Source organism: Diaphorina citri, unplaced genomic scaffold (assembly GCF_000475195.1).
Source record: "Diaphorina citri unplaced genomic scaffold, Diaci psyllid genome assembly version 1.1 scaffold315, whole genome shotgun sequence".
Classification (NCBI taxonomy): domain Eukaryota; kingdom Metazoa; phylum Arthropoda; class Insecta; order Hemiptera; family Psyllidae; genus Diaphorina; species Diaphorina citri.
This window is the reverse complement of record NW_007377750.1, coordinates 31,513-54,947: the sequence shown is the minus strand read 5'-3', so window position 1 is coordinate 54,947 and position 23,435 is coordinate 31,513. Positions and strand designations below refer to the sequence as shown.

The following is a 23,435-nucleotide window of genomic DNA, read 5'->3' as shown; positions in this document are numbered from 1 at the left end:
TATTTTAACTTTGAAGTAATATTTTTTTATTCGCATCCATATTGAAGGGACAACTAACACAGCTTTCATTCTTCCCTTATGGTTGAGGGGACACCGCCAATGCCAATGGACAATGGAAATCCACAAATGTGAAGTGCAAAATCCACAAATCGACATGTTCAGTGTGGATTTTGAAAATGAAATTTCCGTTACAGTTGCGGCAGAAACTTCGAAAAGTAGGTAGGTATCATCCTCAAAAAATGCAGAGTAGGCGTATAGTAATAATATGGATATTTTCCCCTCTCTTGTTGAATTTAATTTAATTTTTCCAGACTTCCTCTCGTCATCATTACTCATATTTGGCATCCATCAAAAAATCCCACCATTTCGGGTTTATAGGTATTTTGGAGTGCATGTCCAGAATGTTGTATAGCCTCTTCAAGTCCTTGAAACATGTATCAAAAAATCCCACCATTTCGGGTTTATAGGTATTTTGGAGTGCATGTCCAGAATGTTGTATAGCCTCTTCAAGTCCTTGAAACATGGGTTTTGCAAATTTTTCACCTACCCTTGAACTGTGAACCCGTATGAAGATCTTAGCACCTTGGCTCGTATCTGAATTTCAGGTTAAGGAATAGGAGGACATTAAAGAAGTCAAAGAATCTGTCTGATTCTCAATTGAAACATGTGTTTTGCAAATTTTTCACCTACCCTTGAACTGTGAACCCGTATGAAAATCTCAGCACCTTGGCTCGTATCTGAATTTCAGGTTAAGGAATAGGAGGACATTGAAGAAGTCAAAGAATCTGTCTGATTCTCAATTTTAATTAAATTAATTTATTATTCTCTCACTTCGATAACTATTGGTACCTTATCTCAGCACCTTGGCTCGTATCTGAATTTCAGGTTAAGGAATAGGAGGACATTGAAGAAGTCAAAGAATCTGTCTGATTCTCAATTTAAACGTAGCTTAGGGGAAGAACTAAAACATGTAAATTTTAAATTATTAAAATAAAGCATATATTATCAATCAATCAATCAATCAATCAATCCTTAGTACCCTACTCTGCAAGCCCTATCAATAGTACCTACTATCAAGTTAATCGTGTTGTAAAGCAGTATGTAGAAGGGCCCTAATGCTAATTATCATCGTCACGGGAATACGGAACTAGGGTCAGAAGAGGTAAACTTCAATCATTCCTCACTATGTATTTAAATAGTACCTATTGCATATCTAAACATATTTTAACTATTGAGTTTTCATACGTACTCATATAATACATAGGTAATTATATATGTTGGATGCCCTCAATAATTTTATTATTACGAGCTATGAGAATCAAATTTTAAATTACCGAGGGACTAATTCAAAGGGATTAATAACTAATATTGATATTATTCTGGGACTTTTGAGTTGCACTCCAAAACAAGATCCAAATTTACAATGGATGGAGCGAAAAATATGGAACGTCCGTTTCAATATTAATTTATGCATGATTGTAAAAAAAGCTCAATATTTTACTCCCCTTTATTTCCTCTTTTGCATCGCTTACTTCTCTTCGCTCCCTCTCCTTTCCATCCACCGTCCTTCCTGTGAATTTTTTCTCCTTCCTCCATTCTTCGTAAAAGCTCAAATTAAATTATGCCTACACGAGTGTGATGAACAATATTCTCTGATATACAGGGTGCATGCAAAATACCTCATAAAAACTGTCCAATTCATTGAAAAAATACAGGGGAAAAATGAAAACCACTAGTCGTCTGTCAGTTTTTCTCCTTCCTCCATTCTTCGTAAAAGCTCAAATTAAATTATGCCTACACGAGTGTGATGAACAATATTCTCTGATATACAGGGTGTATGCAAAATACCTCATAAAAACTGTCCAATTCATTGAAAAAATACAGGGGGAAAATGAAAACCACTAGTTGTCTGTCAGTAAGACACTGTAGTTAGGCAACGTCGAGCGTAATAATACAATACTTAAAAAGAAAAGAAAAATACAACAAAGGCATTTAAAGACCCATAGTTTTTGTTCCTTTGATGTTATCCTGTAAGTTTCCATAATTCTCTAAACAAACTTTGACAACATTTTGCATGACGTATTTTCCCAGAACTGATGATGAACATTGTACAGTTCCAAATTAGATGTCGGAAACGAGTGAGGAGGCAGAGGAGTGAAAACTGAAAACAGCCTAGAAACATTTCATAAGGGGGAAAAGGCACGAAAATAAACTTAGTTCTTAGTTAAATGGTAATGTACAGATACCTGTCATAAACCTCATCGTTGAGATGATTTTTAGAGGGAATTTCAAAGATTTTATGGTCGTCATTCTTAATTTCATTTTTGCAGCGGAAAATGGAATGAACATTGTACAGTTCCAAATTAGATGTCGGAAACGAGTGAGGAGGCAGAGGAGTGAAAACTGAAAACAGCCTAGAAACATTTCATGAGGGGGAAAAGGCACGAAAATAAACATACATAGTTCTTAGTTAAATGGTAATGTACAGATACCTGTCATAAACCTCATCGTTGAGATGATTTTTCGAGGGAATTTCAAAGATTTTATGGTCGTCATTCTTAATTTCATTTGTGCAGCGGAAAATGGGCCGTCGCGTCTCGTCGCAGGCTTGCAAAAGTAGTTTTATCTCTTCAATAGAAAGTTAGAAATAATTATATGCAAACCAAGGAGTTTTTGGATGCCAAATATGAGTAATGATGACGAGAGGAAGTCTGGAAAAATTAAATTAAATTCAACAAGAGAGGGGAAAATATCCATATTAATTGAAACCGAGGGAGAAAGCGAGGAAAAGAGAAGAACATCCACAGCAAGACAAGAAATTAATATCATCAAAACCAGAGAGGATAATAGAGTGGAAAATGTGAATAATAATAATAATGAGAAAAAGTTATGCCGCGGCGATATCATTGGAACATGGCGGCTCACAGGTTTAATAGCCATTTTGAATGGCTTTGAAATTTACATTGCTAGAAAAAAAAAGAAGAAAAAAACAGACCTACGAAGTGTCGAAAATAGTCCCTTTTGACGGATCCCCATTCAATGAGAGGCATATCATGGAATCGGATTCGTCGCTACAAAAAAAAGTGGTCAAAGTTAAAAGTTGGTTCAATGTTTACCCCCTCCCCCAAACCGGAGTACAATACTTATGTTGTAGAAAGCTTATAATGTATTTGCCAATTATGATGAACATGTATGAGAATTGCGAGGGATCCATGGCTATCTCTATTAAGCCACCTCAACAAGGAACGAGGAGGAGGTGGAAAAAATGTTGATGTCTAATCTTTGTACAGAATGCGTCTACCTATTTCTAATTCTACCTGTTCAAATTTAATATCAAATAAGAAATTCCCCTCATTCTCAAGAGAGAAGTTTGCTATGAATTCCAAAGCGTCCCATTTAGAGGAAGAGAAGAACTTAGCGGGAGGAAAAAGTTGAGACGAAGAACAAAATGATCCTCGATGAGGAATTAATAAATTGTGTGATGTAGAGAGTGGGCTTACTGTCAGACAGCTTGAGGTAAAGTTTTGACTTTCGACATTTGTGCTTTCTTGCTCGTCACTTAACCTGAGAATTAATTAGATCGAAACCATCGAAAGAGAAGGTTCTCATGTAATTGAAAAAAGAGCGAAAAGTTTTTAAAGAATAATTTGTGCTTTCTTGCTCGTCACTTAACCTGAGAATTAATTAGATCGAAACCATCGAAAGAGAAGGTTCTCATGTAATTGAAAAAAGAGCAAAAAGTTTTTAAAGAATAATAAATACCTACATCAAAATCTGTGATACCTCTCACATATTATCACCTAATGATTTAGGTTAGTGCTTTCGGGGAAAAAGGTTGAAAGAGCGCTAAAGTACAGTAAATTATGGTTTACTACATATGAGATAATAATTATTTACTTCCTATCTTATCCATAGTATCATTTAGTTGTATCTTGCACTCCTGGTTGGAATTCTTCAAAAGGAAGATATTTTTAGACCAGACATTTCAGACACGACGTAATAATGTCCTTTGACCTTTTGTTTCTAAGGTTCATCATACTGGCCCCTGGCTGTAGACATGATATTGTTAGATCTACTTGTCAATATGTTACGTCTGTTATGAGGTATATTATGATTATGGTTCAATTCTTGGAATTGTAGCCATCCAAAGTGTTATTTTACCTAAGGGAGAGCATTATTTTCCGGCTTTTGTAAAGTAGTGGTTGCGTTCAGTTCAAGGAATGAATATTCGGTTGAGCTTATAATTCATGGAATATTCCTGTAATTTTCTCACGGTTCATTCTCTCTGATTTTCATAGTACCTACTCGTACACAAATAACATGTATTCGGATAGAGATCACATAATATTAAGCTACATATTATTTATTCAATTTTGTGTACAGAATTATGTCAACATGTTCGCTTATCCAGCATTATTTTACAACAGATAACAAGGATATTAATGTATAGTCAATTTTATTTTCGGTTTAACTTGATCACGGGTGTTCTGTGCTTTCGGTACTTTAATAATTTTTAGTTTCAACACATTTTTACCCTTACATTGGTTTCTCAAAGTTTTCATCAAACTCAATTTTGATATGGTCGGTTGGATCTCATACTCTGTTTCATTTGTGTCTTTAACCTGTTCTTCGCTGTCAGTATGAGAGTGTTCTGTAGAATCACCACTAGTTTCCGAACATTCGAAGTTGGAACCACTTTGTGAAATGAAACTTCCTCTTTGTTCATTGTCTGGATTCTCCATTTCACTTCTCTTTTCAATGTCAGACATATTGTCACTCTCATTTTCGACATAATTTTTGTTTTGTTTATTATTCACACCTTGTAAGGAAAAGATAACAAATCACTGATCAGTAGGACGAGATAGGAAGGGCATACCGATTCGACTGTGGATAGGTTAGGTAACAAATTCACCTCTTTCGATTAATACAGGAATGAAAGATTAAAATAATAATAATAATAATAATAATAATAATAATAATAATAATAATAATAATAATAATAATAATAATAATAATACCCTCTTTCTCATGGTTTGGAGTTTATTTTAAAATGCATATTACCTGGAGTTCCGTAGCCTGTCGTCTGAAGTTGGTCTGTAATATCACTTACTACACCTTTCGTCAGTACAGCATGTTTAACTGGGTTTGCTGTACCATCATGTTTTAAATTTTCTTTCGGTTCGTTGTTTTTGATACACTTTCTCTTTTGCGCAGCTAACCAAACAGGGTTATTGAAGACGTTAAGATTTTCGTCGCTTTGCGCTTTAAGATTAAAATTATTGGCTTTTGGTTCACTATTATTGTCTTTCTGATTTAAATCATGAATATGGTTATCAACTTGATGTGTTTGTTTCTCTGTAGGCCAGTTCTTGTTTTGTGCAGCAGCTTTACAGATAGGTTTCGTTCTTGGAACGTCTGGCTTTCTAATATCCTATGTATACCTATTATCCATTTAGGATCAAAGGGGCTCTCTGTCTCTCTCATTCCACCAGTACAATGTGTGCCTATATCAATATTATTGTACTCTTAATTCGAATAACCAACTTTACACATCCTAATAAATTGGTACGTATGTAGGCCCCCCTTTGTGCAGCTTGTTCTAAAGGATTATTGATATTGTGATTTTCGTAGTTTTGTCCATTTTGATTGTATTTATTATTACTTTTTTCGAGTTCCCAACGTTTAATATTATTATTGTCAGTTTGACCATTTTGAGAATTGGGCGTTAGATTGTTGAAATTGCGACTATCGTCATTTTGCCCATTTTGGTGGTGGTTGATGAAGTGTTTAATTTCATAACCATTACTCTGATTATTGGTAAGGTTCTGATTAAAATTGCTGTTGGTTGCTGCTGGTTGCTGTTGCTTGCTGGTTGTCGGCTGATTATTAGTATAATTATTTCTTTGATTATTATTGGTCGGGTTTCCCTTACCATCACTTTGTTCATTTTGATGATTACCTGCATTATTCTGGTTGGTTGGATTATTCGGATTGCTACTATTGTTATTTTGAAATGATTTTCCAGAGTTGTAATTTTCGTCAGTTTGCCAACTTGGATTATTATTTTGATTTTTTTCGCCACTTTTCCAATTCTGGTTGGTTCCTCCACATTGCAAATTTTGATTGTTGACGTTATTTTTCATATAAGGGTGCCTACTATCGTTGGTATTATTGCTTGTTGAAATATTATTATTCATGTTATTATTGTTTATTTCCTGGGCATCTGTTTTATTTTTCTGAAAATCATTTTGTTGATACTGAACACCACCGTTCTTCAAATAGTTTTTACCCTCATAGCTTTCAGATCTAGGAGGTGGAGAGTGAGAATTATAATACCTACAGTGAACTGGTCTTTTATGAGTTAATCGTAAACAATATCGGCAATAACATTGATCGAAGGAAGATATGGATTCCATTTCATCAAAGTTGGATTCATTTTCGGACCAATAACTGTAAATGGAAGGAACTTCATAAAGAAGTGTACCAAAAGTATTATTGACGTTTCCATATTTACGTAAGGTATTCAAAGTATTTATGTTACTGTTGGTATTAGCGCCACATATATACGATTGATACCACTTTTCCACGTTGCAATGGTCTCTATGTTGGATATTTTGATTGACTCTTTTCTTCAAATTATCTTGACAAGTACTCTTCATTTTCTTTTTACAAGTACAATTCAGAGTCAAAGCCATTCAAAATGGCTATTAAACCTGTGAGCCGCCATGTTCCAATGATATCGCCGCGGCATAACTTTTTCTCATTATTATTATTCACATTTACCACTCTATTATCCTCTCTGGTTTTCATGATATTAATTTCTTGTCTTGCTGTGGATGTTCTTCTCTTTTCCTCGCTTTCTCCCTCGGTTTCAATTAATATGGATATTGGTATTCAAAGTATTTATGTTACTGTTGGTATTAGCGCCACATATATACGATTGATACCACTTTTCCACGTTGCAATGGTCTCTATGTTGGATATTTTGATTGACTCTTTTCTTCAAATTATCTTGACAAGTACTCTTCATTTTCTTTTTACAAGTACAATTCAGAGATTTGAAGAGCCCATCATCCATGCCATAAAATTTTCTCTGAGGCTTTATCTTTTTCCTACCATTACTTTTGCATTTCCTAACAGGAACATTGTGGTTAGGAGGTTTACAAGACGGACGACGAAAAGTCTTGTTAAAAATTTTACGGTTTGGCGTGCTGTTCATAATCAGTCACCTGTATTCTTTACTTTTACAAGTTAGTGTAGTCATGTAATTTATGTATGAATGGTAGGTTTAAAATTTTATATTTTTCTCTCTAGACAAAAATTTAGGATTAAATTGTCGGAACATAGATCCTTATAAACCAATATTATTAAATTCTGTAGATACTTCTATCTGTACAGTAGTCATGACATTTTCTTGACTACCTGTCTTATAAACTTTATTCACTGTTAATATTAACACCTCTCAGTATGGAAGTTATCTGTACAGTAGTCATGACATTTTCTTGACTACCTGTCTTATAAACTTTATTCACTGTTAATATTAACACCTCTCAGTATGGAAGTTAGTAAACATATTCAATCTCACCCCAATTGACTTTTCCGTCATAAAAGTTTAGTAGTATCAGCAAAATCCCTGTGTATTATAAAAAAAAAATCTGGTGATCAGGTGATAAGCAAAAGATTTCATCAAGGAAACATGAGACAATTCATCATCGACATCGCATCAGAGTAGACAGAAGAAGATTCACACATCTTTCATCTCATCCAGAGACTGCAAAACAATCCCCTCGTCATTATATCTAGGAGATGGGCTTCCAATATTATACTGAAGGGTGAACAGTCCCGTTATTATTAAAAGAAATATATACTTTGGATATAATATAATTTTCTTCTCATATCTTTTGACAATTACTTCCTCTATAGGGCCAACTTCTCCATACATAGGTCAGAAGTATATATTTGAGGCTTCGCCCGCTTCACACGATAAGATGGAAAACCATCACATTTAACCAAGTTGGTATAATTTTAATCATTAGGTTGCTAAAATAAGGCTTCGCCCGCTTCACATGATAAGATGGAAAACCATCACATTTAACCAAGTTGGTATAATTTTAATCATTAGGTTGCTAAAATAAACCCTTTGATTTTGATATGGATTACGGCTTCAAAGGGCGCTTTATTGTACTTATCAGAATGAATGAAATATTGCAAGAGGTACTCCCCTACCCCCAAAAAAATTGATTTACAGAGAGGACGATTTTGCAACAGTCTTACACCAATCATTGGGAAAGTCTTTTGAAGACTCTTTCACAGAGGTTTGATTTACGTTTGCACTGTTTCAATTTTCAATGTGAAGACCTGTGAGAGAATCTATGATAGTCTTACCTTGGGACTACCCTTACCCCTTTTTGTGATATTTGAGATAATTGTCCTTGAAACAAAAATCTTCGACTATCACAGGATGCTGTTAGTCGTTCACTGAAGCTAGATTACTTTTTTATTTATTTTCTATACATACAAGTTTACAAGTATAATATATTTTCGTTTCCAATCAATTCATTCAAGCACGATGTGTAATTTGATTTATGAAGAGTACCACAATATTTGATTGTTCCATTGAAATAAACCAGTGAGACCTGTATGAAGTTTCTATAATGATTATCATGAATCACGAGAAAGCTAAATGATCATGATCCGGGTAGTACAATGAATGAATCGAATCGCAAGGGTTGTTCATATTCTTTCTGCACCAAACACTAACTTACCTACCACTTTCCACCGGTCACCAGAATGTTGTGAAGAGAAAAACTAACATCTACCACAAGTGTCTCGTGACAAATGGGAAATTACCTTCGCGTATTTCATGATAAGATTTCTCAATGTGTGAAATATCCCCCACTGAATTAACTCTTTTATGAAAAGCTTTACTTAAAGATCTACAAATCTTTCTTCTCATTTATTTTCTGAAAGTAGAACGGAAAGTATTTGAGAAAGAAAAAAAGTACGGAGAATTGTAGCGTTTATTTTCCACTTGAACAATTTCAAAGGCTGAGAAACAATTGTGGAGGCACAAGTTTAGTTCTAAAGAAAAGATTGACTTGACTAAAGCTGATACTTATAGAACAAAAAAGCCCATATGACTACTACCCATTTTGAAAAACTTCAATCACTGTAGGTAGTTCGCCTCTGGTACAGTACCTATGGTTTAGTTTGAAAACCACGAATGTCAATGTTTTCTCCTTCCTTGGTACGTAGTATAATATTTACGAGCATTATTCGAATCATATTACTTGACCCGAACTTACTAAAACTTACCCAAATATATTACTATGGTGTTTTTCACTCAGAAATAACCCAAACTCACCAAACCTTACCTTTGCTACTTACCAAATGATGTTACTGTGCCTATTGTTTTTGTACTTTGTTGCGCTACGCTCATACGTCATATTATGCTAAGTTTCTGCAAAAAGTTATGAGATCCCCCCAAAAAATACCACTTCGTGGCATAAAAAAGACCCCGCCAAGTCGTTCCTCCCAAAACAAATCAAGTGCCACAAAAAACAAACAAAACTCCATCCCACCCCAAAAAAGATTAGAAATCAATTTTGTACCCCGCCTTTTATCGCTGTAATGATTAAATCACCTCCGATGTCGGACGTACCGTGAGTTCTGTTACCTGAAAAAAAAAAGTTCAGAAAGTTATAACTTTTTTTAATTACTATAGAACATAAAAATAAGCATCATTCAATAGGATAAGGAAAGTCGTGTGATGTTCACACCAGATTTTTTAATTTACAAATGGCTCTCCTCTTAGTTAATTTCCAAGTCTCTGCTTGGGACTCGAACTACAGTTTCTCAAGAATTGAATGCCGTAGCCAAATGTACTCAAGTAGAAATACTTGAATTATCACTGCTTAGAACTCATCACTGTTCTTTTGGGTCTCCGTAGATTGATCGCTGTAATGATTAAATCACCTCCGATGTCGGACGTACCGTGAGTTCTGTTACCTGAAAAAAAAAAGTTCAGAAAGTTATAACTTTTTTTTAATTTACAAATGGCTCTCCTCTTAGTTAATTTCCAAGTCTCTGCTTGGGACTCGAACTACAGTTTCTCAAGAATTGAATGCCGTAGCCAAATGTACTCAAGTAGAGCTTTCGTTTAAAGAGTACTTCCCCTATTCTCAAGTCTAACTATTCATGTATTGTGGTTAGGCTTAATATTAGGGAAAGTACGAGGTATTTTCATTTTGAATTTATTTATCTGATATCAGAAAGGGACTCAAGTAGAGCTTTCGTTTAAAGAGTACTTCCCCTATTCTCAAGTCTAACTATTCATGTATTGTGGTTAGGCTTAATATTAGGGAACGTACGAGGTATTTTCATTTTGAATTTATTTATCTGATATCAGAAAGGACTCGTAACATCAACTTTCAACATTTTCCTTCCTCTTCTTTCCCATATCAAAGTACCAAGAACTATGCAATATGAAAGAACCAAGAAATAAAGCATAGTATGTACGTACGTTACAATGGTAGGGAGTGTTTATGACGTAATTCATCGAGTCGGCCACATCCTCGGGTGTTACAGCAGGAATTTCTACCGGAGCAGCTTCTCTGAATCCTACTGACATATCGGTTGCCACGACACCAGGGGATATAATCTGAAAAACAATAAGTATAACGAGTACTGTAAAGTTTTTTTCGTCCGAGACTGCTCAGCTCTTAAAAATGGTATTATGTAATAATAATAATAGGTGGTAATAATAATAATAAAACTTCGTGTTTATTTTTGATTGCCTAATTTCATATTAAAGCAAACTAAATATTTGACAGTTGTGGTGAAACAAACAGACAAATTCAATGAAAATCTTCGAGTTAAAAACTACTACCTTACACTAGGTTCACACTGCACGTTTTTTTACTGTCCCGTTTTTTAACTGTGACGGATTTTATTTCCCTGTCGCGTATAATATCTCTAGTAGCGCGGTCAAACTTTCTTGACTTGGCGGGGCGGAGCGCTACCGCGCTCCTTAATAATATTTACGAGCATTATTCGAATCATATTACTAGTGACCAAAAATGGTGAGTACTACTCATTCATTCACGTTTCTTTTCACTTCATCTGCCGCCAATGGTTGTATGATTCAAAGGCTGGAAACCCAATGGTAGACATTAAGTACTAAGTGCATCCCATTTTCATTTTTACGTGATCGGAAAAGAACTAAACACTTTTCGTAACTAAACACTTTTCGTAACCACTGAAGGAAAAATAAAGCTATGTCCAAAGAGGAGGGGAATTAATTTTCGATCTATTTTCTTAAAATTTGTAGCTTTAAAACGACCTACAGTAACGTACAATCATGACCTACGAAAGTCAGACATACTACTTCTTTACTCTTTGATCAAATTTGCGGCCTTTTCTGAACTTGCTATTCCTACTAAAGCTCTTGGGAAAAGGGATTTTTTCTTACTTTTGGTTTCGGCAATATATGAGAGAGGAGAATATTATAAAAAGAAATAAATACAGACAGACATATAGAGACCAGATAAAAAACAAGAAAGGAGGATACAGTATAAACAACATATGAAACAAGGAACAAACGATCTCCAATCTTACTTAGGCTGATTGTAGAAAAAAAGCATGAAAAATGTGGAAGATCTTCAATGCTGTCGCTCTGGAAAAAAGTTTTTTTCCAAAGTGTTTGTCAATTTATTTCAGGATGCTTTGCTCTTTTATTTCCCTTCCTTCTTCGATTAAATTAGTTGTATTGTTTAAAAATCACACGCCAATGTCATCTTATTTTTTCAATAATTTCTTTCACATTCGCTCCCCTCTTACTTTTATTTCTTCCTCCGAAAGAACTATACTTTATGAGTGATCTTTTTCATTCAATTAGTGCGAACTGAAGAAAATATTATTTTAAACCATGAAATATGGATGTCATCCATATTTCACATGTCGGGACTCAAATCTGATGGTTATTTTAATTTCGTTTCTCCGGACTCCATTGGGCCTTGGGAGCCACGTATATGCCTTTTTTAAAGTTCTACAATCACTTAAGACTTGAACTAGGAGCCACGTATATGCCTTTTTTAAAGTTCTACAATCACTTAAGACTTGAACTACTGGTTATTGTTGTTAAAATACTCAAAAAGAGTAGCCACGTATATGCCTTTTTTAAAGTTCTACAATCACTTAAGACTTGAACTACTGGTTATTGTTGTTAAAATACTCAAAAAGAGTAAGAAGTACTTCGATTAGGAGGAACAGTTGTGTTGTGATTTTGATCATCCGCAAATCTTCCCCTGTTAGGTACAAGATTTCTCTTTCCTTTTCCTCACCTCTCCTGTTCTTCGACTCTTGTTAAGAAAAAAATGTTGTTTTTGACATTTCTCCTCTTTATTTCAAAAAAAAAAAAAATCGTCTTGCTTGTTGATATTTTCTGTCTTAACCCACAATAGACGATAACTACAATCTCTCTTGAACCTGGGAATCAACAGGTTCCAAACAAATTATTCTGAAAAACTTCATGTGTTTAAAGGGTCAAAAATTTTCATGTATACCTATTTATAAAATACAAATATTTTGATCTTTTTGTCATGTCTATTTTTAGAAGTTTTCAATTGATTCGTTTTATTTAGGTATATTTACCTATTTCAGAAATCTAATCAATTTTCTTATCGAAATATCTTCATGAAGAATATGAAATCTACTCATTAGATTCTATTATTTCTGCATTCGAAGCTATCATATTTCTGACATTAGAATCACACGGAAAAAGGGAGTTGGTTGTTGCCAAATAAAATTCGAGAATCATATGACGTCAATGTGTCAGTAGAAATCAGAGAAGGTGAGTGCAGAAAAACAATTCGAGGTAAAACAAATAAAAAATTGTTGATGCATTCAAATATTTGAAGTTGTTTTGACAGATTCATCAGGTATTAAACTCACAGACAACGACAACCGAGTTTCGTCAAATTTCAATAAATAGATAATAATCAATTAATGATCAAAAGGGGATACTGTTACGCGTACAGAATTGTTTTAAGTCGAAGATGGAACAATCCCAGCAGCTCCATAGATGTATAACTGAAGGAAAAATCCTCACCTGAAAATGCTCAAAGTTGTGTGTGTGCCTGACACATTAATGAATAATACGAGATGGAAATGCTCGACTAATGGAATGCTATATTGAAAAGCTTCGTTCAATTTTCAAATTCCTACATGAACATATTGGTGGCGCCTCGACCCATGTATTTTAACCCGTCGGGTGAGCATGACGGAGTGGTCATTGCAAATAAGGAACTCGGGTTCGATTCTCGGGATACTTTGAGTGAAATCGATATAAGTGACGTTAGATGAACGGTCTATGCGTCAAGTCTTAGAGGCAACGTTTTTGCAAGTCGACATTTCTTTGATGTCTAAGTTGATTATTTATTGTAGACTAATAAGTGACGTTAGATGAACGGTCTATGCGTCAAGTCTTAGAGGCAACGTTTTTGCAAGTCGACATTTCTTTGATGTCTAAGTTGATTTATTGTAGACTAAACTAGAGTTGATTCATTCATCTTCTTCGGTAAATTATTTAGGTCTCCACTCAGGGCGACAAACTCAATACCACGCGGTCCATATGACCATTATTTTTTATATCACTAGATCTTGTCATATTTCAATTCAACCCATGATTTCCGAACAGGTTAATGACCATCATCTTTATTTCAATGAAGAATGGGAATCACTTCGACGAGAAAATTTTTCAAACTTCTTTTTCTCCCTTCCCAACACGTGGGTGGGTTTTTCAAGAAATTTTGTTGAGAATTTTTAGATAACGGCAGTAGATCAATGAAGATCCTGACGATCAAGACATTTCTGATGCATTTGAACAATCCTTATGACATCAGGAATTCCAAAAACACAGTAAAATTCTTTTTAAGCATAAAATAAAACAAAACGCAAGGAAACCAAATTTTGTAATGATAACGTACTTGGTTTAAATTCGGGTTGATCTACATATTTTCTGTTCGACAAAATGAGAAAATAAAGAACAAACAATTACCAATATTTTCGTTTATTGCAAACATACAATACTTTTGACTAGAATTAAGCCCATATGAAGACAACATAAAATTCATAAAAACCAAAAGATTGTTTTGATTTATAAAAAGATTTTTTACATAAAGCTAAATCAAAATTTTTAAGGTGTACCTTCAAAATCAAGCCCCCCCAAAAATTTAGGCAAGAACCGCCTATGGTGTAGAAAGCAACTGAAAATGGAAACGAGGCAACCACTTCCTCTTATTATTCTAGCGTTATACCTGCTAAACTTAATGCTTTAATTAAAATAAATACTTGATTTACATAAAGACTTGATTTTTACAGAAGACTTACACTGTATGTTACTTAACTAGCCAGCAGTCTTATAGGGTACATACTTGTTTGTATGTACGAGACTACGAGTACATTTACGGTTATTCAGAATGAGTATATCAGAAATATTAGGTGAAAACAAAAGCCAAGTCTCGTACATTTACGGTTATTCAGAATGAGTATATCAGAAACATTAGGTGAAAACAAAAGCCAAGTCTAGTCCCGTACATTTACGGTTATTCAGAATGAGTATATCAGAAACATTAGGTGAAAACAAAAGCCAAGTCTACGAGAAAGCTAAATGATCATGATCCGGGTAGTACAATGAATGAATCGAATCGCAAGGGTTGTTCATATTCTTTCTGCACCAAACCCCAAAAAAAAAAAAAAAAAAAAAAAAAAAAAAAAAAAAAAAAAAAAAAAACGTCGGACAAACGTTTGTACTGTTCTCTTGTCACTAGAATCTGTTCTGCCGTTCAACAGTAAAAAAACGTTGATGATTCAGTGGCACTTGTATTTGAATGAGCTTGTTCACACCTGAACGTTGTCCGTCCGCTTTTTTTCTTGTCTCAGTTTGTTTTCAATTTCAATTGTTGACTGTTGAGGTAAATTTCCCCAAAAAATAATCATTTTGAGAGTTTTAATTATTTTGAAATAAAATTGTTTTTTAAAAATAAGGAAAATATTATATGACAGCTAACCTTGTGACGTTATGAATAATAGAAATGTACACTTGGGCCCCTATCTTGGCCCCTCTTTCCAATATGTTTGCCTTCATAAACAATGGTTAGATTGTTCCTTATGAACGCTAGCAGTGGTGACCATATCTATCTATTATTTATGTTACTCGTAACTATATTGGAAATAATTCTTCATAGTTGGGGTAGTACCAGATAGATTAGAGATTAGACATTCGAGTTATAAATGTACCGGATTAAAACCTCAACTGATAAAAGAGAACACATTTCTTAGGGTTTACAAAAAACGTGCAGTGTGAACCTAGTGTTAGGTAGGTACTTCATCTAAAACCGTCTTGCGATTCCTGAATGACAAGACTCTAGGTCTAGTACTCATGGAAATAGCTTTTCTTTTCTTCCAATTTTAAGAAAAAATAAGAGATTCATGATTCTTACCGTGACTCGAACTTTGAAAAAACGTGCAGTGTGAACCTAGTGTTAGGTAGGTACTTCATCTAAAACCGTCTTGCGATTCCTGAATGACAAGACTCTAGGTCTAGGACTTATGGAAATAGCTTTTCTTTTCTTCCAATTTTAAGAAAAAATAAGAGATTCATAATTCTTACCGTGACTCGAACTTTTGGTTTCTCCTGAGCCAGAGCCATTCTGGTTGCTTCAGTGACAACTTTTAGAGCATGTTTGGTTGACGCATAGATGAGGTAGTCGTTGATTTTTAGGATGGATTGTCCGGCAACACTAGAGGGAATAATAAAAAGAAAAAATAAAATAAATCAACAGAATCTTACTAAGTGGATTGAGAGACATAGGTCAAAAAAAAATCTGACTTGAAAAATGTAATGAACATGTTCCAGGGACCAGGTTGCACATTGGTTCAGTTCGAAACCAAGACAAAAGTTCGGAAAGGCAGAGAGTATAAGTACCTAGAGTAAAATAATAGGAGTACCTAGTAGGATTGTAATCCACATTTCATTATTATTTGCATTTATTAAAGTGTGCTAACAGTAATCCACAATTAAAACGATTCTAAAATAAAATAAAATAAATCAACAGAATCTTACTAAGTGGATTGAGAGACATAGGTAAAAAAAAATCTGACTTGAAAAATGTAATAAACATGTTCCAGGTTGCACATTGGTTTAGTTCGAAACCAAGACAAAAGTTCGGAAAAGGCAGAGAGTATAAGTACCTAGAGTAAAATAATAGGAGTACCTAATAGGATTGTAATCCACATTTCATTATTATTTGCATTTATTAAAGTGTGCTAACAGTAATCCACAGTTAAAACGATTCTAAAAAAGCATACAGCTTGGTTAATTAGGTACATTACCTGCTAATGTTGACTATATGACCATCTTCAGCTAAAATGGGGTTCACTTCTCTGACGCAAATGCCCGGCGCAAATAAATTAACATCAAACATTGTCCTCCAATGTTCCATTTCTCCCTCTGTAGAAAAACATGTGATAAAAGTTAGATCTTTGTTTAAAAAAATACCCAAGCTTCGAGAGTGCTTGGAGAAAAAATTGAAAAATGGGGTTCACTTCTCTGACGCAAATGCCCGGCGCAAATAAATTAACATCAAACATTGTCCTCCAATGTTCCATTTCTCCCTCTGCAGAAAAACATGTGATAAAAGTTAGATCTTTGTTTAAAAAAATACCCAAGCTTCGAGAGTGCTTGGAGAAAAAATTGTGATAAATAGAGGTGATTTTTACTGGATTTAAGACTGTTAGATACTAGCAAAATCATTCGTTTTTCTCCCCATCAAGAGAACATCTTTTCCCTCCTTCATATCAAATTTTTATACCACCTCGTGCGTTTGAACGAGATTTTATAGCTTTTCAAGTGTCTTCACGAGGCTGACAGATACCCTGAAGAAATGGAAAATTAGTTCGAACTTACTGAGAACATCAGTAGCAATCAGGACAGCTGCATTGTTGACAAGGACATCTACTTTCTTCAGATTAGTTTTGATCCAGTTAAATGCTTCAACTATTTCTTTTTCTTGGCTGAGATCGACCTTCAGTGCATGCACATTCCAATCCTTATTTTCTTTCTTGATTTCCTGGAGAAATGAGAAAAGAGCACCTTTCTTTAGATTTAGAGTAAAATTCCCAAAAAGATTTTTTCAATTAACATTGGAACAATGGTCGGTAGTATTTTGACGGCATTTTGAATTAGCGTTTCGACCGCTTTTTCTGTCGTAACAGTTTACCATTTTTTTCTATTATGTACATATTTTGTAATAAGTGCCTATTGTATTGAATTGCTCTTGTAACGGTTGAAATAAAAAAAAAAGTTTTAAAAAAAGCATAAAAATAAAACTTGGTACAGAAACTTACCTCAATTTTTTCAGCTCGTCTCGCCAAGCCCACTACAATGTGTCCTAAGCTTGCTTGTTGTCTCAAAATCGCCGATCCTATTCCAACACTGGCACCAGTCACTACGATAACTCGCGGAGACGACATTGTTGGTTAACTAACTATCAAACACAGACTGGAGGAGTTATTTGGAGAAAAAAGTCAAAAGAATATCAGGATACTAACTGATTCACCCTTGTGTGAAATCGATCAATGGCACTTCTGACAATTCTCAAATAGATAAGGAAGCGTGATGGTAGAAGTCTTACATTATAATTTATAAAAGACGATGTGTTCGGACTGCGTGATTCATACATAATGAAACACAAAATCAGAGGCGTATGGTCAAGAAGGTCAACGGGGTACGGTCCTCTACCTAGACGTCTACCATTCTTGTAGATTGAAATCTGAGAAGTATCCCGCTAAACTCTAAACTGCCTAGTTCTTAGAGCGCTAGGCAGGAAGGTCGTCATAAAATCAGCCATTAGAATGAGGTTAGGAATTTTCTCAGATGACAATATTATGTCCACTTTGATGTACATGTGATCTGTGTAACCGACTAACCGTTCCATCGCCACTTTTAGACTAACTTGACCTTCACATTTACACATGGCAAGACTTGATTTTAAGAGGAAAGAGGAAGTTGATTTATAGTTAAATATCTTCATACGTCCACACTTTACTATGGATAGAAAATTTACATAAAGACTTGATTTTTACAGAAGACTTACACTGTATGTTACTTAACTAGCCAGCAGTCTTATAGGGTACATACTTGTTTGTAGTACGAGACTACGAGTACATTTACGGTTATTCAGAATGAGTATATCAGAAACATTGGGTGAAAACAAAAGCCAAGTCTCAGTCCCAACAGAAGACTTACACTGTATGTTACTTAACTAGCCAGCAGTCTTATAGGGTACATACTTGTTTGTAGTACGAGACTACGAGTACATTTACGGTTATTCAGAATGAGTATATCAGAAACATTAGGTGAAAACAAAAGCCAAGTCTAGTCCCAAAAAGGTTAGGTAATCATTGGTTTCCAGTTTTCAACCGTAGAGTACGAGGCTACCACTTCATGCACGTAATTTTAAGCATCATTCCAAAACTTGCATTTCACAGAAATATACGTACCCCACATTCCTGTTGGGGTAAGAAATGTGCGCTCATCTTCCTTTCGCAAGAGACCGAGGGAGCTCCTAAGGAACAACTGCCTAATGACTAGGTGCATGTAGGTAACAATTTACAGTCTCTGAATAACGACAGCTAACCTTGTGACGTTATGAATAATAGAAATGTACACTTGGGCCCCTATCTTGGCCCCTCTTTCCAATATGTTTGCCTTCATAAACAATGGTTAGATTGTTCCTTATGAACGCTAGCAGTGGTGACCATATCTATCTCTTATTTATGTTACTCGTAACTATATTGGAAATAATTCTTCATAGTTGGGGTAGTACCAGATAGATTAGACATTCGAGTTATAAATGTACCGGATTAAAACCTCAACTGATAAAAGAGAACACATTTCTTAGGGTTTCTTAGGGTCAATTTTTCCAAGTTCTATACAACCGTTTATAATTTAGCATAGCTTCATAAAAAGTCACCTGTCACTTTCAATGAAAGTGAAACAACACCTCTGGTTAGGCATACGACATGAACTCATTTACATACTTGCTACCCGAGATTTTTTCTCTAATGATGGGCTGATGGACACTTTCGAGCATATTTTTGATCGCCCAGCATTAGAACCTTGTACGGTGTTACAATATCAACGGGAATGATGGGCTGATGGACACTTTCGAGCATATTTTTGATCGCCCAGCATTAGAACCTTGTACGGTGTTACAATATCAACAAATACTTGAATTATCACTGCTTAGAACTCATCACTGTTCTTTTGGGTCTCCGTAGATTGATCGCTGTAATGATTAAATCACCTCCGAGGTCGGACGTACCGTGAGTTCTGTTACCTGAAAAAAAAAGTTCAGAAAGTTATCATTGGTTTCCAGTTTTCAACCGTAGAGTACGAGGCTACCACTTCATGCACGTAATTTTAAGCATCATTCCAAAACTTGCATTTCACAGAAATATACGTACCCCACATTCCTGTTGGGGTAAGAAATGTGCGCTCATCTTCCTTTCGCAAGAGACCGAGGGAGCTCCTAAGGAACAACTGCCTAATGACTAGGTGCATGTAGGTAACAATTTACAGTCTCTGAATAACGACAGCTAACAGGGAGCTCCTAAGGAACAACTGCCTAATGACTAGGTGCATGTAGGTAACAATTTACAGTCTCTGAATAACGACAGCTAACCTTGTGAACGTGTTTTGGCACTAAAAACTGACCATCGAAAATTTGACCCGATTACATTACTTTCCTTCCTATAGGATAAGGAAAGTAAAAAAGCGAGCTTTTCATTATGAGTTTATGAAAAACAATGTAGTAAGTCCGTCGTTTCAAAGACTGAAGGTTGGGGGTGACAAGAGTCACTAATGAATCCGAAACATCAATCATAACGCCCGTCTGACAGGAATCACTGGAAGCAGAGAGCCCTGTTGCCGTTCACAGGGGAATGATGGGAAGGGACACAGCTGAACCTTTGGTGAAAGGCTTACTTTACATTACATTGACAAGCAGGGCCATATCCTGGATTTTGGCGAGGGGGTGGATTCTCCAAATTTTCGGAGTCTGCCCTGCAGTCAAGGAGAAAAATGGAGCTCGAGGGGGAGCCCCAGGCCCCTCCCCTAAATACGACCTTGTTCAAAGGGCCTGAACCTTTGGTGAAAGGCTTACTTTACATTACATTGACAAGCAGGGCCGTATCCTGGATTTTGTCGAGGGGGTGGATGCTCCAAATGTTCGGAGTCTGCCCTGCAGTCAAGGAGAAAAATGTAGCTCGAGGGGGAGCCCCAGGCCCCTCCTCTAAATACGACCTTGTTCAAAGGGGAAAGCTGAACCTTTGGTGAAAGGCCTTTACATTACATTGACATGAGGAGACTTTTCTAACGAAATTCCCGTGTGCGGAGTCCCGTATGTAGCATAGTGCACCCTCGGCGGAAGGTCAGGAATACTTCTTTGAAGACACCCAGTAACAACAACATTAAAAAACACTACAATGGGCTATGATTTATCTATTCGCAATATAAAATGAATAAACTATCATTGTTTACAGACAAGAAACAAGCAGCCTTGAGTCACTTCAGTTATCAGCACTGAGCACATCACTGTCAATGCATTTTAGAAATTGCTGATAGTAATTTACTCACTGGATCGACGATAGACGAAATGTTTCCATCGAACGGAAGTAGCTACCTTACCTAGCCTAGGTTCGCAAAATCAATTTTCTGGCAACCAATCAAAGACCGAGGGCCTTTAAATAGGCTTGCCAAATATCCAAAATGTCGATTCGGGACGCGAATCCGCGAACATAATTGCCGAATCCGCGAACATAATTGCCAAATCCGCGAACATAATCGCAAAATCCGCGAACAAAATCGCCAAATCCGCGACCATAATCGCAAAAGCTGAACCTTTGGTGAAAGGCTTACTTTACATTACATTGACAAGCAGGGCCGTATCCTGGATTTTGTCGAGGGGGTGGATGCTCCAAATTTTCGGAGTCTGCCCTGCAGTCAAGGAGAAAAATGTAGCTCGAGGGGGAGCCTCAGGCCCCTCCTCTAAATACGACCTTGTTCAAAGGGGAAAGCTGAACCTTTGGTGAAAGGCCTTTACATTGCATTGACATGAGGAGACTTTTCTAACGAAATTCCCGTGTGCGGAGTCCAGTATGTAGCATAGTGCACCCTCGGCGAAGGTCAGGAATACTTCTTTGAAGACACCCAGTAACAACAATTAAAAACACTACAGTGGGCTATGATTATTATCTATTAAATTCGCAATATAAAATGAATAAAGAATCATTGTTTACAGACAAGAAATAAGCAGCCTTGAGTCACTTCAGTTATCAGCACATCACTGTCAATGCATTTTAGAAATTGCTGATAGTAATTTACTCACTGAATCGACGATAGACGAAATGTTTCCATCGAACGGAAGTAGCTTACCTGACCTAGCCTAGGTCCGCAAAATCAATTTTCTGGCAACCAATCAAAGACCGAAGGCCTTTAAATCTACATATTTGTGATAACTACGAAATAAATCGAAGTTTTTCACCGTCTAGCACCGTCATCGTCAGGGCCATCAGCGGATATCCGTGTAATCCCCTGACATAGGATAACTACGAAATAAATCGAAGTTTTTCACCGTCTAGCACCGTCATCGTCAGGGCCATCAGCGGATATCCGTGTAATCCCCTGACATACATATCTGACAAGGTGGCTTGTGACTTGTGACGTTGTCAGCATATCAACATTTTTTTTCCGGAGAGGATTGCGAGTAAAGAAGGACTTTTTTCCCTTTCACTTTTCAACTTTTTGCAAAATTTCATTTATTTTCACTTCATCGTTCTTCTATCAAGAGAGTTGCGTTTTTCAACTTCTGGATTCTCAGACTTAATTGAGTGAAGTCGGAAACTAAGCATAGAGAAAGATTTTCATTATTACTATTATTACATAAAAAAGTTTTTTCCATAACATAGTCTGCGGACTAAAAAACTACACAAAAGCCACTTCCTGGACAAAATTTCAATGCAACAACTCTGACGTTTTAAGGGTACAGGACAAAAGTTGTAACAGTGTAGAAAAAAAAACTCTGAGGTCTGAGGGTAAGGTAGAGTAACAATTTGAGGGTAAGGCAGAAGACGTGTGGAGCGGTCCCCTCCTTAACGTCTTTTTAAATTACTATCGTGGTTAAGCCACAATAATAAACAAAGCCCCGCCCCTCCTCCCCCTGAGAACTTCCGGTAAAAAATAGTTCGATGTGCGCTTTCATTCCTGCAGATTTTCCTGAGGTAAATTTGAAGATTAATCTCACTTGTGAAGTTGAAAAGAACGGTGAATACGTGTAAAGAACGGTGAATAAGTCTGTGAGTCCAAGCTGTCCAAGTCAAGTCATGAAATTTAGCGTAGAACATTGATGGAGGGACCTACATTTATGGCTAACTTGATCTTCCTTACTCATTAATCAGTAATCAGCACCTTACTTCCTTACTTTATTAATTAGTAATTGCCATTCAGCGAGCCAATATCACTACCGATACAGTATCAAAGAGCAACAGTAATAGTTGATAAGTTGACCGGCAGTGAATCGGTGAAACGACCATCTTTAAAATTTGGCTTTAATAGAGGCAATTTCCCTGTATTACAGGACTTATAAGTTTCATGAAACGGGGCCCCTCTGGTTGTTAAGTAAATGTAACAACTGTCAGTCTTCAACAATCAAGCTACTGAAAACTGTCATTTAATCTGAAACATGGTTATATTAGAGCTAAAGGTCTACAGGTGGAATCGGAAGCTGGATTTACCTCACTGAGCAATATAATTAAATCAAAGGCAAACCCCTTCAAGTTTTATAATTTCATTTGACATTTAACCAACAGCAATAATTGCCCTTGGGGGGTAAATTACTACTTTAGACGTTTGAAGAAGTCCCAATAGTTCACAGGGTGTTATATTTTTTCCAAGATTAATATGGGAGTGTGCGGAAAGTGCAAACACAGTAAAAACTTTGTCACTCCAAGGTGAGGAAAATCTTTCAATAAGATGTGTGTGACGGGTGTGGTATGTGTGGGGGGTGTATTTGTGTGTGTGTGGTGGTCCCGTACAAAGGACGGGTCAACCACTAGAGTCCCAATAGTTCACAGGGTGTTATATTTTTTCCAAGATTAATATGGGAGTGTGCGGAAAGTGCAAACACAGTAAAAACTTTGTCACCCCAAGGTGAGGATTTTTTCTTTCAATAATGGAGTATAATATTAATTAATTCTGAGAGCAAGGTCTGCCAGTTTTTAAAAACATACATTTTAAAACACTTAGTTTTACGTAGTTTCACTTGCCTCTATCAGTCTTCTTTCTAGATTCTGAAATGGAATGTGAAAACTGTCTC

At 35.9% G+C, this 23,435-nt stretch overlaps 1 protein-coding gene, 2 long non-coding RNA genes and 1 pseudogene across 3 annotated transcripts; all 4 read right to left on the bottom strand.

Annotated features, from left to right (window-relative positions):
• Positions 1-3,925: 3,925 nt before the first annotated feature.
• On the bottom strand, positions 3,926-7,451 carry LOC103507461 (GATA zinc finger domain-containing protein 14-like). The gene is made up of 4 exons (XM_008471932.2): positions 6,908-7,451; positions 5,595-6,536; positions 5,062-5,383; positions 3,926-4,819 (listed from the first exon to the last, which is right to left on the bottom strand). Exons 1-4 carry the CDS (start codon positions 7,217-7,219, stop codon positions 4,440-4,442), a joined length of 1,956 nt encoding a protein of 651 aa, XP_008470154.2. The 5' UTR covers positions 7,220-7,451; the 3' UTR covers positions 3,926-4,439.
• A 2,457-nt stretch (positions 7,452-9,908) lies between these two features.
• Positions 9,909-17,685, bottom strand: LOC103507460 (annotated as a pseudogene).
• Positions 17,686-17,760: 75 nt separating this feature from the next.
• On the bottom strand, positions 17,761-23,088 carry LOC113466708. The gene is made up of 2 exons (XR_003391029.1): positions 22,961-23,088; positions 17,761-18,042 (listed from the first exon to the last, which is right to left on the bottom strand). It is a non-coding gene; the product is annotated as an uncharacterized LOC113466708 (long non-coding RNA).
• Positions 19,759-20,588, bottom strand: LOC113466707. Its single transcript, XR_003391028.1, has 2 exons — positions 20,208-20,588; positions 19,759-20,029 (listed from the first exon to the last, which is right to left on the bottom strand). It is a non-coding gene; the product is annotated as an uncharacterized LOC113466707 (long non-coding RNA).
• Positions 23,089-23,435: the final 347 nt, after the last annotated feature.

Bases quoted from the DNA above. Each gene is read 5' to 3' on its own strand.
- LOC103507461 (XM_008471932.2), bottom strand. From the start codon at position 7,219: ATGAACAGCACGCCAAACCGTAAAATTTTTAACAAGACTTTTCGTCGT. The intron at 6,537-6,907 runs ATAAATACTTTG...ACCAACAGTAAC, and splicing joins GCGCTAATACCAACAGTAAC to ATAAATACTTTGAATACCTT. The intron at 5,384-5,594 runs GCTGCACAAAGG...ATCTGTAAAGCT, and splicing joins TCAATAATCCTTTAGAACAA to GCTGCACAAAACAAGAACTG.